General features: G+C 45.4%; 1 protein-coding gene across 1 annotated transcript in view; it reads left to right on the top strand.

Annotated features, from left to right (window-relative positions):
- The window catches only part of HEG1 (heart development protein with EGF like domains 1), a 34660-nt gene extending 31532 nt beyond the window's left edge, over nucleotides 1–3128 (top strand). Inside the window, exons 21-22 of the mRNA XM_035896303.1 lie at nucleotides 258–432; nucleotides 1997–3128. Coding sequence (XP_035752196.1) covers nucleotides 258–432; nucleotides 1997–2146 — 325 coding nt within the window. The 3' untranslated portion in view covers nucleotides 2147–3128. The remainder of the gene's footprint in view (nucleotides 1–257; nucleotides 433–1996) is intronic.
- Nucleotides 3129–18684: the final 15556 nt, after the last annotated feature.

Raw genomic sequence — 18684 nt, forward strand, 5'->3', positions numbered from 1 at the left:
CCCCACCAGAGGGGAGGGTGAGCAAGCAGCTGTGTGGTGCTTAGTTGCCGGCTGCGGCTAAACCACGACACATGATCTGACCTCATATCTGACTTTGCCTCAGAGCAGAAAATTGGACTTTAGCCCTTCTGAGGTGATCTTTGTTCCTAGTCAAGGTTCACAGCAGGAAGTAAATTTCCTGAGATCATGTTAGAAATGCATACAAGGTAGCAGGATAAGTTGTATGTTTTCACTTTCCTTCTTTATTTTATAAACAGGAAGAATAAAAATGACATAAGTAAACTCATTTTCAAGAGTGGAGACTTCCAGATGTCACCATATGCTGAATATCCAAAGAACCCCCGGGCACAGGAGTGGGGCAGAGAGACCATTGAGATGCAAGAGAACGGAAGCACCAAGAACCTATTGCAGATGACAGATGTGTATTATTCGGTATCTATCCATGATTTAGCTATTAACCCTTTGTGCCTGATACAGAAAAGGCACATTCCTTTATTTTTGGAAGGACATATCTCTTTCCTGCAAAATAAAAGGGCAAATAACTGGCTTCCATAGCAAGGTATAGGTAGTCCTATAACACTCCAGTGTTAGATGTGGTGAATATCACAGAGCGATGCCATTAGGAAGAGTGCTAGGGAAATGTCTAGAAACATTTTGGTAGATGCCTAAAAAGCCCAATCCCAGAGCAGACAAGGAGAGTTAAAGGGTTTGGACAAGCTGCTGGGAATTTCTGCGCATAGTTTTCTCCCTTCCACTCTCACTGATGATGCTGGAAGGTTGAGACATCTGGCTGTGGATCTTCACCCAAAGATGGGAAGATGCTGGTCGCTCAGGAAGGGTCCGTAAGGAGCATCCTTCCAGCTCTGGGGGAACAAGTGGTGGGGGGAAAGTGGTGGAGTAATGGGCTGTGTAGGGCAGAGAAAGACACAAGCACAAGACCTGCTGTCACGGTTGGTACCATCTGCTAATGTCTGTATCTAGAGCTGTGATGCTGGTGTATCATCTGTCACTAACCTACAGCAACATACTGGGTGTACTTAAGGGGTGTGTGGGTTACTCAAGTGAGTGAAGTTGGCAGGATTTCACCCAAATCACACATTCTGGACTCCTGCTTTCCAGAGCAGAGAGCAGCAAGCAATACTATTTTTCTGCCTTGTATTTTAAGTTTTCCAGTAAGCGAGTTTACTGGGTTGCACAGCATGAAGGGAAATAATCCTCCTTCCCTCTTCCAGTAAGAATGAGAGATTTGGAAATGAAAATGTGTTTCTTAAACATTTTTTAAGACTTCTTGTTACGCTGGTGACGAGAAAGGGGAGTGTCCTAGCAAGGAGTAGGTGATGAAGGCTTTGCGTGGATCAGCTCTGTAACAGATCAAACCAGGTGGCTTGGTGTTATTTACTGCATGAAAGGATTGTACGGTCTTGGTCTTAGATGTCAAATTTTGTCAACAAAGTGTCCCCAGGAGATATTCTTAAGTAAGAGAAGGAAAGAGAAAGGAAGGTCAGATCACTTTGTATATGACATACAATTCAAATGCCTGTGTTGGGAGAGTAGCTACCTATGATTAATGGGGAGAGAAGTGCTCCCAGGTAATACTCAAAGCAGGAGATTAACTCGAATTTTCTAGAATCGTTTCCTGTAAGGATGGCTCTGGGACAATACCCTTTTCGTGAAAGTTGTTTCAATGCCTGAGCTCATCAGCACAATTCTCTTGGATTAAAAAGTAACTGTGCACTTAGACTGCACTTGGTGGAGTCAGGTGAACTTCAAGTCTGCTAATTGGCAAGATGTCAAAACTAGGTTGCATCAGAATAATCCCTTCAGGCAATGCATAACTCCCATAGTAAAAATCATTATGGGTTATAGAGATCATTAGCGATCACGTTGTTCCTTCTAGCTACTGAAATAACTGCTGGGAAGGGTGGTAAGGCTGTGCCTGGTGGAGGATTTGAGTGTGAGAATAAGACCCCTTTTATTTAATTTTTTGCTAATCCAGCCAACTGGACTGAGAAATCCTGAACTGGAAAGAAACGGACTTTATCCTCCCTACACTGGTTTGCCTGGATCTCGACATTCATGCATCTACCCTGGACAATACAATCCATCCTTCATCAGTGACGAAACCAGAAGAAGAGACTATTTTTAGCAGGGAGTGGAGAGGGAGTGGAAGATTGACACAATTTTGTGGCCCTTGATCCCCAGGTACAATCTGTGTCCTGGGCAGTTCAGCCCACATCAATCTTACTGTCCCCATTTAACAGGAAGGACTTTGAACTCCACGCCAAGCGCTGCTGCCCTGAGGAACGGTTACGGTTGCCTTGCGGCAGAGAGGAGGAGGACAAGGGAATGGCTCAAGGTGCACATCACTGAAAGGCCCAGATGGAAGTTAACACGTGTACTCTGGATTTGTTCTGTGCTGCTGCTTCACTCTTTACGCTACACGGCAAGCATGGATCAGTACAGGCAGATGAACTGTGCCCAGCACTCTGCATTGAATACCACTAGGGAGTGTTTTGTTTACAGATCTTGTTCACTGTTGACTGTGCTTGTCTTCTTAGCCAACCTTCATGCAAAGTGTCACTCTTTTTGGTATGGCAGGTTTGTCCCCTCTCATTTCCATTGCTGCATTGCTTTCTGCTTTGTACACAACAAGGAAGCTGGCTGGTCCTCTGGCCCTCACCTTCTTACTGGTAGAAGTTCTCCAGATGGTTAGGTCCTTGCTGAAGCCTGGTGCCTGGCAACATTGGCTGAATTCATGGGCTGATTGTCTCCAAGGAGTATGGGAAAGTTAGTCATAGCACTGCAATTCTAACTGAAACAAGACACAGTTGATCCTGTACGCCCCTTTGAAAGCTTCTTGTATATGGGGAAGAGTCCGAGTATGTTGTTGTTTTGTCAACCAGCGTTGTTCAGAAGTGATGCCACTACACATCGTCATAGTGCTTCCGCATAGGATCTTATGGGACTCTGTTTCCCTGCAGAGATTTAGATGCCTGTAGAAATAGTAATGTAATGTTAAATAGTTGCTCACAGGGAAGAAAAACATGAGCTGGGAATTCAGCATGCTCCTTACGAGGAATCTGGGAAGGAGCAATAATGCTATAGCCCTGTTTGGGCAGGTGGAACATAAATTCATGGCACCTTGACTTCAGTAAGAGCTGTGGAGGCTTTCAGTACATTGGAAAATAAGGCTCACTGCAGTCAGTTGCATTTAAGGGAGAGAAAAACATGATGCTTTCAATCCTAGTGAAACAAAGATCACTTATGTTGAAGTGTTTTGCTTTCTTCCATCTTAGTTTCGAGTGATTCAGATGAGGCAGGTTTCCTCACCTAGGTGTGTATTCATATTAATCACTTTGGCAAAAGCTGAAGAATGTAAGTTGTTACATTTCTCACCAAAGATCAGATTGAAAGCTCATGGACTGTACTCTGACCTGAGCTGGGTGTTGAAAGAGAGCTTATTAATGAAGTATATTTACCACTTTACTGCAGCGTTAACCTGAGTCATCCAAACCCTGGCCAGATGTAGGGTCCAGATATGGATCCTTCCCCTGAATGTGGCAGTGCTTTTAATTAAAAGTGGCTGCTTGTATGAGGATAACAAATAACACTGTAGCCATTAACCCACCATCTCTGTAGTGCACACATAAGCTAGTTTCACTGAAGGGCCCATACCCTCTGATATTCCCTTCTATCCCACAGTGCTTGAAAAGACACGGTGCCTACAAGGAAGTTCATAAGGTAGCTCAGCTCACTGAAGCACTAAGGACCATGGGATGCGTCACCCAAAGTGCCTAACCCCAAGTGAGATCAGCAGTTCAGATGCTGATGCGTTGTGTAGTTGCTCACCGGAGGCAAACCTGGGGTGATGAGGAGCCCTCCATCAGGGGGCAGGTAGTAGTACTTGTGTCCTATAGATGCTGTGAGTCCCCAGGTCCTTCCAGCACTTTGAAGGCTGTTGTATTCCTATCAAAAGCAAGTAACAGCTGCCCAGAGGAAGGGCAGCCAGCACTAGGCAGTCATCTACTGCGTGGGCTAAGAGGTTTCTGCTCCCTGCTCACATTTACTTATATTTTCTCAGATCTGCAAGGCAGGAAAGGCACCACAACTGTGCTTGAGAACATAGTTTGGCGCACCAGCTATAGCACACAAACACAGCGTCTTTTCATGCCTCACCTTTTTATGCCTCACCCCTTCTCTACTACATAGAAACAGCAGTGTGGGCTTGCAGAAAACCATAATTTTCTGGATGCCTAGGGCAGCATGCTTTGCACTTACATGCTCTTACAGTGACGATGAATGCAACTTCGTGTCTGTCTGATCCATAATCAGCTTTGTAGGTGGTAGGACACAGCTATCTCAACAGAGGGGGAAATGAATGGATGCTCATGGGAAGTACAGCTGCCTAAGAAGCTATATTTAAGGAGAACTCTAGTTACAGTATCCTGTTCCCTGCCACGCTGATCAGTGTTTCCAGTCCATGAATTATGTTCTTCTCCCTTTTGCTAGCAGCAAATATCTTGATTACATTGGATGATGTCAACTAAGGGCTTGACTCTGCTGTGCTGTGGGATCCTTCAAAGAGGACACTGGCAGGGTTGTTTCTGTGCGAGTGAGTTGCCCCTGGTTTTGGGAGTGCCTAGGGTAGAAAGGACTTGTCTTTCCCATGGTATGGAGGAGGGCTTTGTATGTGTTACAAAAGAAAAGGGGAAGCTGGGATTCATGCTAAATCTAAATCCAAACCATATGGATGAGCACTGGGCTGTGCCCCTATTACTAAAGCAGCTTAGCAAAAAGGAAAAGTGTCCCAGCCATAATGGTAGGATTTGACCATGTGCCAGAATTTCATCAGATAGGGAAGAGTTTAGGCACATGCTTATAGGCAAATATGTTTAATTGCTTGGTTAGTTGAAAGACTGGGAAATGTTCCTGTGTGTACCAAGTACAAAGGACAAAGCGTGAAATATCAACTCACAATTGCAGATCATATTTCTATATAAAGAGTAACGTGGACTATATGAACAAAACTCCTGGCCTGTATCTCACAGCAAATTGCAGATTGCAATGGGATTAAGTGGAAATTGAAATTGCACAAAAATTTGCAGGTAATTAATTCTCATTTCTTAACGATCTTCAAATTCTTCTTAATGCTGTATCTGGAGGGAAAGGGTCTCAGTAAACCTGGCAGGGTTTTCTGAGTGAGGACTTCAAAAATTGGCTTTATTGCACTGAAATTATCTCTCTGCCAGAGCAGGTAAACATTGGGAAATTTCTTATGAGAAAATATCCATGGCAGCCTGACCTTCCTTTTAGCTTTGGTAAGAAAGGAGTTATGGAGCCAATGCATAGTCCACAGGAGGAGGAGCCGCAGCACCTTCTCTGGGTGTCCTAGGAGGCCCTGCTCTGCAGGCAGGAGAGGATTTAGGCAGCTGTGAGCACCGGGGTGAGCTCAGGTGCTTTCCCACACACCAGGAAGTCTTTGTGGACCCAGTAGACGCAGCCCAGGGTGATTCAGCCCAGCCCAGCAGCTCCTCGTGCTGCGATGCTTCCGTCTTCACCCAAGCCCCACCAGCTCCCAGGTCCACTAGCGCAGAAGAGGTGGGTGCAGTGCAGTGTATTTTGCCACAATATATGACAGTTATTTTACTGCAATTACTTACTGTCGCATCCCAGGAGCAGTGGGCTTGCCCAGCTGAGGCAGGGATGGGACCTGTTCCTGTGCCGCTTGCCTCTGTTAAAGCTGCCACAGGGATGCTCTCTTTCTGCTTCCATCTCTGCCAGAAACTAAGCACCCTCTGGCATCTCTCGGATGTGAGAGGGGTCTTCACATGCACTTAACCCACTTTCAAATGCGGATGCCTCTCTGTTCAGTACCTAACTCCCTGTAAGGTGTCTAAATAAATGCAGCTTATTCCTCAGACCATTTAGATTACTTTTAGCTACCCCAAATTGCAAATTTTGAGCTTACTGGCTGTTTTTGCCAGGGGGAATTGCTGTCTACTGTCCAAGAGGATAAGACAGAAGCGGCATGTGTCTTGTAAGGAGGATGCAAGTGGTTCAGCCAGATGTGGGGAAAGGAAGAAAAACTACACCAACGCTGCACAGAAACCTGCTCTTGCTCCTGGCTGCTGTGGAAAGCTAAGGGAGCAGTCAGCAAGTGCCCACAGGCAGTTGCGCGGGTGTATTTTTGATTAACTTTGGAAAAAATGCTAATTCTGTTGCTTGACAGGAAGAGGTGTGGGAGGCACACGTTTGCTGCTGTGGTGCTCTGCCAGTTGCACTGACAGAAGCCCCTTACCCACAGAAATACCCCCGACAGCCAGCCTAGGAGAGGCAGCCCCCGTGAACACCGCAGGGAAACACAGATTTGAGGGGTCATTCAAAAGGGAGGCTCATTCACGCAGCCATCCTGTGTCCCTGTCATGCACCACTGCTCACCCTGGCCAGCCCTCCCAGCTGCACTGGAAAAATCAGGGGCCTTTTGCATACTGTTGAAACCTCACAGCACTGAATTGGGCTATATGAGATAAAAACAGGACAGGGCATTTTGATGCCTTTTGCCCTCCACATTTAAAGCAGTGGGTAACACAGCCGCAATGAATCTCATTGCTGTTGTGGTGTTTTCCGTAAGTCCCACAAGTCACCCCTTGTGACCAGCCTTGTAAAAGGTATTTGCCTCCACGCTGAGTGATAGCGTAAAAGACTTTAAAAAACAGCAATAAATTGTGGTTAGAGAGAGGTGTTTGTCACTGTGAAATTGTTTGTGCCACTACTTGTAAAGGTTGTTTGCCAGGGCCTGAGTGAGCAGCAGAGCGTGTCTGGACATTGCTGCAGACGCGCCAAGTGCTTCCCCAAGACTAATGCTGGTCAATGGCCATATCCGTTCCAAATCCAGCTGGACTTCTCATTCCCTCATAGTGATGTTTAATCTTTAGTTTTCTTCCTTAAATTAGCAAGAACGGATGCATTTTACTTAAATGCTCTTCCTATGCTGACTAACATATTTTCTTCTTTACACACAAAGGACTAATCCAGCATCCATTTTAGTGACTAGGGTAACTCTCCCATGGACTGCCATGAAGTTTTTTTTTTAGGCCTGAATTATTCCACCACCATTCTCACCTGTGTGTAGTACATGCTTTCCTGTGGCTCTGTTCTGCCTGTTTCTGTGATACCGTTGCTGCCTTTCCATGTTGTATTTATTTTTTTAAAGTATACTGTAGCAGGACCTGTGTTATGTGAGATTGAACAAAACAGGTTTGAGATCTGAAACACCTTTCTGAGAAGAGAATGAATGTGAATTTTGTGAAGTTGTTTTACTGATCAGCCAACCTGTTTCCTATCGTTTAAGGTCTTCTAGGGACGTAGAGGTGCTTTTGGCAGTCACAGATAAGAACTACTCGTCAGTTCACTCTTGTCCCTTCAGAAACGAAGCAAGATCTCCCAGTTTTGAAAGGGGTATGCACTGTGTGCTTGTAAGATTTTGGGAGCTTCGCAATGTGCATTTGATTCTTTGTTCCCTTGAACTGCTGAAATTGAAAAGCAGGACAGAAGTCCATGAAGGGATAAGAAATAAATTAAAAAAAAAAAAAAAAAGGAATATGCTTCTTTGTGTTGCAGAAGTAAATATCTAAAGCGAGTGTACTGTAAGGTCATATGTGGGATGACACCTTTTCTGTGTCTAATTTGTGTTGCATGAGTGTAATATCTTTATTGAGGGAAACCTAGAGAGGGTGCCTGTTGTTCCTCAGAAGTAGTATGGAAATGCTAAGTTCCCTGGTCTTTATTCCAGTAAAATGCTAGAAGGGATGGGAGCCTTGCTTGGGTTAATGACCATAGCAGGCAGCCCCCAGACCTGCAAAATCTTTTATAGAAAAGTCCTGTGGAATATAGTAAAAGCTGATCACTTCTCTTGAACAGTGCCATAGAATTTGCCTGACATAAAACGTCTCCGATAAAATCTGCTAGGATGAGTTTACTTTAAAGAAAAAAACCCCAAAAGATAAATACTTAATAGTTTATTTTTTTAGAGGAAATTCTCTTAAACTCAATAATTTGTTTTAAGCCCTGTTAAATTCTACAGGACTTCCTCCTAAGAGAAGGTGTGTAAAATCAGAATGGTTTATTTGAACAGCTTTCAGAATTGCAGTAGTAAAGCTCACCTCTTGTGAGCTCTATTTCAAAAGGTAAATTTTCAGCATTTGTTTGTGCTTCTTTTATCAACCTGAATGTAAACCTGCTTTGTGTTCTTGACATTGCCCTGTTTCCTTCCCTGTATCTCTGAATGTTTGCTTCCAAGCCGCTGGGATTCTGAGGACATTTTCCAAACCAGTATTATTTAAAGTTGTATCATATTTTCAGCCTCCACTAATTATACAGTACTGTAGTAGCAAAATATAATTTTTAAGGATTGGATTATTTTTATACCTGCATCCAATATTATTAAACCTGGCGTTCTAGTCAGTATTATAAAAGGATACAATAAAACTATGAATATTACTATGTCTCAGCTTTTTTATTGTCTTTAGCTTTCCCTGTAGAGATGCATATGCAATTTTAGATTGTTTTAATAATAATTAGAAATCTAATCTATAAAATAAGGAATTTTATGTTTCTTTGGTTCTTCTAGTGGTGCTTCATGATTGAATAACTAAAATGAAAAGCAAAGAGGAAATGGGTACATTGTGTTAGTTGTGCTAAACAAACTTCTGCTCAGCTGAAATACAAGTTCTGTTCTGATGTTTATTTTTGTAGCATTAAGCAACTCAAAGTTTAATTTTAAAGTTTTCCTCAGTTTAATTTTTCATCCTGCTGGAAATGCGAGAGAATTGGTGAAGTTGTGTGTTGGCGTGTGTGCATGTCAGAGGGGAGGAAAACCTCAGGAGAGGCTGGTGCAGCAGGGCTGTTTGCAAGGGCAAGGCACTAGACCTGGCCACAGTGAGAGCGGTCCTACCTCACGAAGTGCCACCAGGGACTGTGAAGAATATCCAGCTGAGTCTCTCTCAGAGGAAGAAGGAATGTACCTTGAATCCAGATGAATACAATGTCCAGCCCAGTCTGCTGGGAAGAGGCATGGTGTGGAAGAGCATCTGGAGTAATGGCAGGTATGTTCATCTGGGACAATCTTTTCCTATATTGCTCTAGAGGAGTACAACACTCAACGGCAACAGTGATCGGATGGGACTAAGGTGGGATTCATCTGCTCTACCAAAAGTTAGGTGGCCAGTTTGAACCCAGCAGTAGCCATGAAAAGAGACAAACATCCGCAGAGGGTAGCTCACCCCATGGTAAGATATCCCTTGCCCTCGACAGTAGTGTCACAGGGCCCCACACTAGACAGCTGCCCTAGACGAAGGGAGTGCAGCTCGCAGAGAAATGGTGAGTTTAGAACATACTTCTTGCTACATCCTGAAACTTCAGTCTACTTTCTACAGTGATGTAATGCAGAATTATGTTATATGCTTGCTCCTTGTCTAGTAAGACTCCAGTGGGAAAATAAAGGAGGGAGTAACCTGATTAAATCCCAATGTTCTGTTCATTTCCAAGACAAAGACTGTTACAGTGCCTCAGTTTTATTACCCACACTGTTGCAATTTGTTCTATTTTCTGTGTGACATTGGTATCTTTTAAGGAAATTGGCAGTGCAAAAGGACTGATCACAACATTACCATGAGACTAAGTAAAAGACCTTTGCAGTTATGGACAAGCACATGACTTAACAGTCCTGCCCACTTCAAATTCGCATACCAGTGCCTCAGAGACCATTGCACGCATCCATAGGGTGTGCCCTCGCCCATCTTGGGAACCACCTGAAAAGAAGACAAAGTGCATCTGCTTCCCCTGATTATGGGTGAATCTGTTTGTATTGCACTTTGATTTAGACTTTCTGGCAGGGTTTTTTTTGAACTTTTAGCTAACTACAACATATATTTCTACTTGTGTATGTAATATACAGTGGAATCAAATTTACATGAGATAGCAAAATGTATAGGATTCTTGTAAGGAATGGGATTGAAAAAACACACAGGAAGAAGGTATCTGATGCATGTGAAGAGCTATAAAAGACACTTGCTCTTACTTTGACATACGTCTTCTGGCATATGGCTTCTATGATTGCCCCTTGATCACATGCAACTTACTGTTATATAATGAGGTGGTGCAGGACTTCTAGTAGGTAAACATGGCCTTTTACCTTTGATACTTTTTACACGGTTACTGTGTTTGTTACCAAATATAGAACATTTTTTATACCTTAATAATCATTTGTCAGTGTTCTCGATTGCCCTATCTGAGCTGTGACGCACAAGAGTTTGGTTTTACAACTTCTGGACAGTTATTTAGTTATTTCTGCAAACAAAGTTTTCTCGGTGACATCACAACGAATGTGGCTGTGCGAGTCTTTCTGGACTAACGGCCAAATATCTATTGTCTAAGTATGTGCTTGGTAACTTAATGAATAATTGTGTTCAAGCTCATGAAGTTTCACTGACATCAGTCTTCCTGTTTTGGTAATTCTCTGTGTCTGTTCTCCTAAACCATCAAACCTTTATTACTAATTCCCTTACAAACTGGCAAGAAATGGGGCACATACAGCCTTGTCGCCCCCCATCTCCAGGAAGAGCCTGTTGTGACCACTACCGTGTCACAAAATGGACAGCGGAGGGCAAGCAGAGATGAAAAGGTCTGGCAGGTGAAGGTGTATGTCTGTTCAGCGCATTATTTCCCGGAGGAACTAGTGCCTTTTGCATTGCAAATGATTCACACTTGCCAAATTGTGATTGTGATAAACAGGAACAACCAGGTAAGAATGGAAGTGAACTCTAAAAATACAGGCAATACACCAGCTCCTAATGTGCATTCACTGTAGAGAACAGTTTTAATGTGCAGGACTACACACTCGACCAGTGTAGCCAGCAAAGCAGCACCATTTTCACCTGCTGAAAACCTGACCCTCATTTTCAGCAGGGCTCTGGGAAGTTCTCTTGGTCCTACATGCTCGCTTCACGGCCAACAGGGAAATGTTAAGACCTGGGTTAGTCCAGATGTACCTTGAGGCAGCACTGGAAAATCAGGATGTATCGTGGTGACTGAAGAGTCTAGATATAGGAGATGGACATCGCCAGAGGACTGGTGGCATACAGCTCTGCCAAACACCCTCCGCAGCCAGGTTTGTCCCCCTCTGCGCACTGATTTCCGTCCTGCGGCTCTCCAAACGGCCAGTGCCTGGGGATGTCGGGTCTCCATGGGGGCTCACAGCACAGTCTGCTCAGGACTGAAATGCTTTATTCTAACGAGACTTTGGGGTTAGTTTTCGGGTGTTCCTTGGGGTGAAGCTGGGAGGGCCGTGGTAGCCTGGTGTGGTGGTCGGATGCCGCCCGAGCAGAGGCACAGCTCTCTGGTACCAAACGCTTCCCAGGCATTTCTTTCTCTATTTCTGTCAGCTCCCCAGCAAAGGGGAGTTTTGAGGAGGGGCCCAGAAGAACCAAATGGGCTGGGCTGGGTGACTGGCATGGGAGCGAGTGGCAGGGGCAGGAGCTGGATCCAGCATGGCCTGGAGGGGCAGCCAGAGGTATGGGGGGCTGTGGGGGCCCCAAGCACATCCCAGGCAGCCCTGGGCTGGCTCTGACCCTGGCCACCCTCGTGGGCCATCCCTGTTCCCTGGCTGGGGGCAGTGGGACGGGCCCTGGCTGCTCCTGGTCCCCCATCGCCCTCGGCCCTGCAGCTCCCTAACAGCGAGCGTGGGCTGCCTCGAGCCCAGGCCCCCCCCGCCAGAGCCAGCTCCTGAGGGAGCCCCTTGCCTGGCCTGATCCCCTGTGGTGCTGCCTCTGCCCAGGGCAGGCCCACCACCCTGGAGAAGGCTGGGGGCAGCCCCCATGGCCAGGCCCTGAGCCTGGCATTGAACCCCCTGGTGGGGTGGACACATTGAGACCCCAATATTGGCTTCCCCTCACAGCTTGGGATTTCCCCCACCCCACATAACCACCCTGGTGACCACGCGGGGTGTCCACCACAGGGATCCCTCAGGAGTGGGCTCCCTCAGGCTGCCATGGGGCGCAGGTGCTGCCAGGGGGTCACTGTGAGGAGCAGACTGCACTGGAGGGGCTTTGGGGCCAGAGGGGCAAAGGAAGATTCAGACAAAACACCCTATGATTCCAGACTCAGTGCTCAACCATTTTTGCTGTCAGTAAACCACTAGTATTTCCCGGTTCAGTACAAGTTAAAAGTTTAGGACAACCCTAAGCTCAGGAATGACTGAGTAATACTTCTGGTCTCTCCCACCTTCCTACATAAAAGGAGAGCCACCCTCTGAATATATGACATTAGCACATGAGGCTGCATGTCTTGTTCTAAAAACAGCAGATCAAACAAAAGCAGGTGAAAGAAGGGGAGAGAGGTGTTTATCACACAGAGCTGTTACTTCTCGTTTGGAAACACGTTCATAACCTGCCAGTGTTTCTGGCAGTGGAGTTTGCCAGAGGAGACCAGCTCCACAGCCATTAGAGGTGGCTTTTCAGGGGATACGCTCATCCTTCTTGTCCATGTCTGATAATGACAGGATAACCTGTGTTTATTTCACAAAAAGGCTTTACTGGCAGTTGTGGCAGAATCCAGGGTCACCCAGACCTTCGAAGGGAGAGAAATGACACCTTTGCCTGAAAAGTGGGAACCGGAAACCACCATGGGCTATCCGATTTTTAACAGTCTCAAGCAGTGCATTTTACTGGAGCACAAAGCAGAACAAACACATTGTTCAGCGGGTCCAGAGGAGGGCCACAAAAATGATCCGGGGGCTGGAGCACCTCTCCTATGAGGACAGGCTGAGGGAGTTGGGCTTGTTCAGCCTGGGGAAGAGAAGGCTGTGGGGAGACCTGATTGCGGCCTTTCAGTACCTAAAGGGGGCCTATAGGAAAGATGGGGAAAATCTTTTTAGTAGGGCCAGCAGTGACAAGACAAGGGGTAATGGTTTTAAACTAAACCAGGGTAGGTTTAGACTAGATATGAGGAAGAAGTTCTTTACAATGAGGGTGGTGAAACACTGGAACAGGTTGCCCAGAGAGGTAGTGGAGGCCCCATCCCTGGAAACATTCAAGGCCAGGTTGGATGGGGCTCTGAGCAGCCTGATCTGGTTAGCGGTGTCCCTGCTCCTGCGGGGGGGTTGGACTAGATGACCTCTAGGGGTCCCTTCCAACCCAAAACATTCTATGATTCTATGATTCTAAGGTACTCAGGCAGGTGAGGCAGCTAAAAATAAGAGGGTTTGGGAAGACCAAGTTCTGCCCACAGAGAGCTTTCGTCCATCTTGGCCTCTATCTAGCAATTTTCAGAAGCTTCCTGGGATGCAGTGTCAAAGAGTCTCTGACTCCCACCTATTTTCCCTGTGTCACAGCTATGTTACCTGCTCCATGGCCTTCTGGGCTATTTTTCATTTCTGGATCTGCTGTGAGCACATTGTTCCAGTCTGACCACCCCTGCTTCTAAATGCCTTCCTGGCACAAACACGCTTCCTCTCAAGAAAGGAGGGCTGCCACCCAGCTAAAGTCAAACACCTGCTGGCTGTCCTGCCTGCTCCCCCTTCTCTTGCCACAGCACTTCAGTGAGCCCACAACATACATAAGATGGCAGCAAACAAAACAGCCATAATTGCTACCAGAAGGGCCAAGGTCAGTCCTGTTTCTTTGATGTCAAATATGCAGGTGTTGTCTGTTGCTTTTTACCCTTTTGAGCAGTAAGTAGTGCTTTGGCATAAAATTTGGCTGATAAGGAAAGAACAATTGGAGTCTGAGGTATAGAGCTTGCCTGTACTGGTAATTTATTGCAAGGGAAGTGAGCATGTGAATCCCAGGTACTCTGCTCCAAGCACATAATTAGCGTGCCTGGGGATGGAATAGCTTCTTCCACTTTAAAAATGGAACACCCTCCATTTAATTAGCACTGAAGGTTTCGGTATGGAGAGCTGGAAGGGGATAGCTGATGTGCTGTCAGTTCTCATGTCAGCTTATTTAGCAGTAACTTCCTTGTGTTAACAGGTCTCAAGAATTTTTGACTTTAAGGAAAGACACTGCAGGTCCGAGAACCTCCTCCCAGCACGAGGAGGAAGAAAAACACAGCTTGGATCTATCATTTGCCACTTGCCACCATGACGTCAGCTTGGGGCTGAACTCTCTACCTGTGGCTGGGACTTTAAATGAGCTGATGCCAGAAGAGAAAAACACTTTCTCTTAGGCTTAGCAGCAAGTAGCTGCAGCAACAGAAGCGGCAATGAGACGCTGTGTATTCCTCACTGTGTTGCTCAGCCTGGTGTTGAGCCTTCTGAAAGGTAAGAAACACTATCTTCTGTTTTGGAATTTATCAGGGAAGCTATTCTGTGGCAGTGAATGGATTGCTTAGTACTTTCAGCAGCTGCTGAGAGGCTGGAGGTCAATGGCGATACACAATTCAGCATGTCTAGATTTTGGTTAATTAATGATGAAAAATGTCACTGCAGGCCAACAGTTTTCCTTGTTCGCAGAACAATGCAAAATCACTGGTGCTTGTGATTAACGTGATTTAGCCTATTCCAAAAGCAGTCTTCAGGACCTGCACACTAAACCCAGGTAATTCAAGCTCTATTACAGTCATAACAAAAGGTGCGACTGTTCCAACCCAGTATTCAGGGAAAGCAGTGCTGCCGCTGGCCTTCCGGCCAGAGGCTCCTTAAACAATCAGTCTGGAAAGCAACGCCGCCTGAGCTGGCTCACAGACTATTTGTTCCCTTCTGCTTAAATTGATTAATGGGAACTTCACTGCCAACTTTGTTGGCAGAGGGTAGCACCGTGGTCTATTCAAACTGAAGGGCAGGTGTCATTCCTTAAGGCACTAACTACTTTTTCTGGCATTGTGACAAACTCAGTAGTTGAGGGCCAGAGCCTCTGACCAAATTTGCCTGTCCCTGATATTCAGTGACAGATATGAGGGAGCAAAGGCATTAGCAGAAGTAGAGTTAAGGCCACTCTATGAAGAGTTTTGTGGCAACTTGAAGCTGTAAGAGGATAGGAACTCCCAGCTAATACTGAAATAAAGTTACAGAGGTATGAGCCAAATTAAGACCTTCACTGACGCCGTTAAGCTTGCGACTGGTGACAGACAGTTGCGGGTCTCTGTTGACTGCTGTGAGTGAACATATGTATTCCCAGCAACATCTACAACATGCTACAGACCAATTTTTATCTATAAATTGTAAGCATAGAGGTCTTCAAGAATGTCGGTTGGTTTTCTGTTTGGAGGCTTGTGGGTAACAGCAAGATGTGAAAAATGTAGATCCAAGAGCTACTGAAAGCAATGTGAATCTTTTACTTGAACAGACTTTGCATTGGGATGGGCCTGCCCATAAACCTTTTTCATTCTAAGCAAACATTGTAAAAGCTTTACAGGATGCATCTGTTTGAATAGTACTGGCAAAGGCCCTGCCTTGCTCAGCAGCCAGATGTCTCTGTTATTCTGTAACCTCAGTTGTAACACCCGTTTCTTTATCTCTATGGTAAATGCCTAAGTCTTTTAATGCATTTTGTTTCCTTAAACAGAAGGTTGGGTCTAGGCAGGCAGAGCCATAAAATAGCCACCTTTGCCCAGGTTACCTTTGACAAGCCCATCAGCAAGGTTCAATGGCAGCTTATGTGCTCTGCTGTCACCAGGGATGCGATTCTTCCTGAGTCCAAAGGGTACTCCTGGACAACTGTTAGCCAGAGCCTCTGCAAGGCCAATGGTTGTTCTAGACTAATGACTAGCTCTGTAAGAGGGTACTGCCCCAACATTCATTTTGAGAAGGCAGTCTAAACCTGTATCAGAAATAGCATGGCCAGCAGGACCAGGGAAGTGATCATGCCCCTGTACTCGGCACTGGTGAGGCTGCACCTTGAATACTGCGTTCAGTTTTGGGCCCCTCACTACAAGAAGGACACTGAGGTGCTGGAGCATGTCCAGAGAAGGGCAATGATGCTGGTGAAGAGTCTGGAGCATGAGTCTTATGAGGAGCAGCCGAGGGAACTGGGGGTGTTTAGTCTGGAGAAGAGGAGGCTGAGGGGAGACCTTATTGCCCTCTACAATGACCTGAAAGGAGGCTGTAGCGAGGTGGGGATCGGTCTCTTCTCCCCAGTAACAAGTGATAGGATGAGAGGAACTGGCCTCAGATTGCACCAGGGAAGGTTTAGATCAGATCTTAAGAAAAATTTCTTCACTGAAGGGGTTGTCAAGCATTGGAACAGGCTGCCCAGGGAAGTGGTTGAGTCCCCATCCCTGGAGGAATTTAAAAGCCAGGCAGATGAGGTGCTTAGGGACATGGTTTTGTGGTGGACTTGGCCATGTTAGGTTAATGGTTGGACTCAATGACCTTAAGGATCTTTCCAAACTAAATGACTCTATGATTCTAATACTCAAAAACCATGGCTTTGGCCAACATAGATTCCTATTATCAGGGTTGAAGGAAAAATGTACATTTCTTCACATTGATGGGAACAAATAATGCTGCCTATAGGACTCAGTGATGAGCGAAGGCGGAAGCCTTGGCAGAGAACTGGCACAATTGCTCATGTTTCCCCTTCACCAAGAGGAGACTAATGGGTTACTTCAGGCATTGTCTTTTTGATATGCCTTTTCTATGTCTGTTTTATTGATCAGAAGAAAAAAAATCAACTTTGGATTTTCAAAGCCCTACAAAGCTCTTGAAAAATGGGGTCTATTTTTCAAATGTCTGTTGAGATTTGCAATATATTTTTTTTTAATATACCAGCTATAAGAGTGTGTTAGCACAAAGGATTTTAGCCACAAATACATTAGTCTTCCAGCTGCATGCTATTAATGACTTTGATTAAATTATGATTGCAGTGGCATTAACTCAGAGTAAATAGGTTTAGTCCTAACTCATATATTAACTAATTCAGATGAAAGTTAGAACATATGATCCAAACTGACCATTTGTCAGTATCACACATTTATCAGCAAGGCTGTTTTATTTTTTGTTCTCTTTACTTCTAGACAAAAAAAACCCCAAAACATTCCTTATATCAAGAGTTAACAATGACACAGTTTAAATATAAATTAAACATCCTAAAAATAAATAGATAAAATACTTCGGAAGAGTAAACAGTAACAAGTAATGGTGAAACCAAAATGTGAGGAAAATATTCTTCAAATATTGTCTGTTACCAGCCAAGTTTCTCTTTATTCAGAAAGAACTATAACAAGGAAGGAAAAAAATGACAAAAAGTAATGTATACTGTCATGACTACACGGAAGTGTAGTCCTGGAGAGAGGGTCTTGATACCACTGATTAAAATTTATCAGAATATGCGTTCTTTGAATAAAAATACTCAGCTTTCAATGTCTGCTTGAATTTGTTACAGCATGGGAGAAGTTGTTAGCAAAGGCAATCATTCTTCTGCCACTGCACTGAAAGAGTCCATATAGAGTTTTTAACAATGCTTCTCCCGAGACCGCCTTCCATAGTTGGAAAATGTCTATATATGTATATCTTGCAGTGAATGTATTTTTTGTGGATTTAGGTGAGGTCTAGAGCAGAATCTGAAGAGTCACTGTGAACATGTTAACTGTGGAGTGCAACGTCATGTAAATCTAATTTAAAACAGCGCAACTCCTGAAGATGCATGATAGTAAAAGCACTGGTTGATTAAGGGATGAGGAAAAAATCAATGTAGCAAAAGAAGATGGCAAGACTGGCACTAGTTCAGACCAGAGCTCTGCTAGCACTCAGGCTGGAGCATATGTGCAACATGATGGGGAACGCTTGACTCTGGTCTGGCAGCAAGAAATGGCTGACTGGTACTGCCTTGTGAAGGAGGAGGGAGATTTCCTGTAGGGAGACATGCATATGCCAGCAACTCAGCATGCCTCAGTCGCCTAGAGAAGAAAGGAAGGAAGAGTACAAAACTAATAATGGTAGGAAGGAGCAAAACGCAACGGTGTGAGAGAAAGAATACATGGTAAAAAATGACAGCAATGAGGGAACGGAGCTGGGTACAGGCCAAAGACATGACAAGGCTGACCAGGGCTGTGGCTGCTCAGCCTCATGGCCAAGGCCCCAGTTGCCTGCACAGAGAGAGTTCCGCAAGACCTTTCCTTCACACAGCACTAAGCAGTGCTAACATCTCTCTCTTTTCCCTTCATCAGGAGTCAGCAATGAATCAACTACAGACTCACAAGAAACAATAACCCCAGCAACTACAGGTAAGGAGCAAAAAGCACTCAGGCAGCCCCTTCTGAGGAGAGAGTGCAGTAACTCATTCCCAGGGAGCTCTGCATCCCTCCCAGGCAGGGATGTGTTGCCCTGCCTCTGTTTCCCCTGAGTGCCTCTCCCAGGGAGACAAAGGTTGCCACATGAAGGCTGCGAGTCCTCGCCACTGTTCCCTCTTTTCCAAGCTGCCCTTTGCTGCAAGGGGAAAGTGTTGGGGAAGATTTGAAGAGGCCGCCCTTTTCCTGCTCGTTGGCCTTTGCATCCGACTCCTGTCTCGCATGGATCCCTGCTGATCCAGTACCCAGGGCAAGCTGCTGTTGTTCTTGTGGTTGCTTGGAGCATGAGCAGGGAGGGAGCTGTGGCACACCCCACCATGGTGCTGAGTGCCAAGGGCTGTGACCGACAACCATGGAGCGGTCCCTGCCAAGAATCCCCCATGCCCCTGCAACCCCCATGCA

Source organism: Egretta garzetta, unplaced genomic scaffold (genome assembly GCF_000687185.1).
Source record: "Egretta garzetta isolate BGI_Z169 unplaced genomic scaffold, ASM68718v1 scaffold326, whole genome shotgun sequence".
In the NCBI taxonomy this organism is placed as follows: domain Eukaryota; kingdom Metazoa; phylum Chordata; class Aves; order Pelecaniformes; family Ardeidae; genus Egretta; species Egretta garzetta.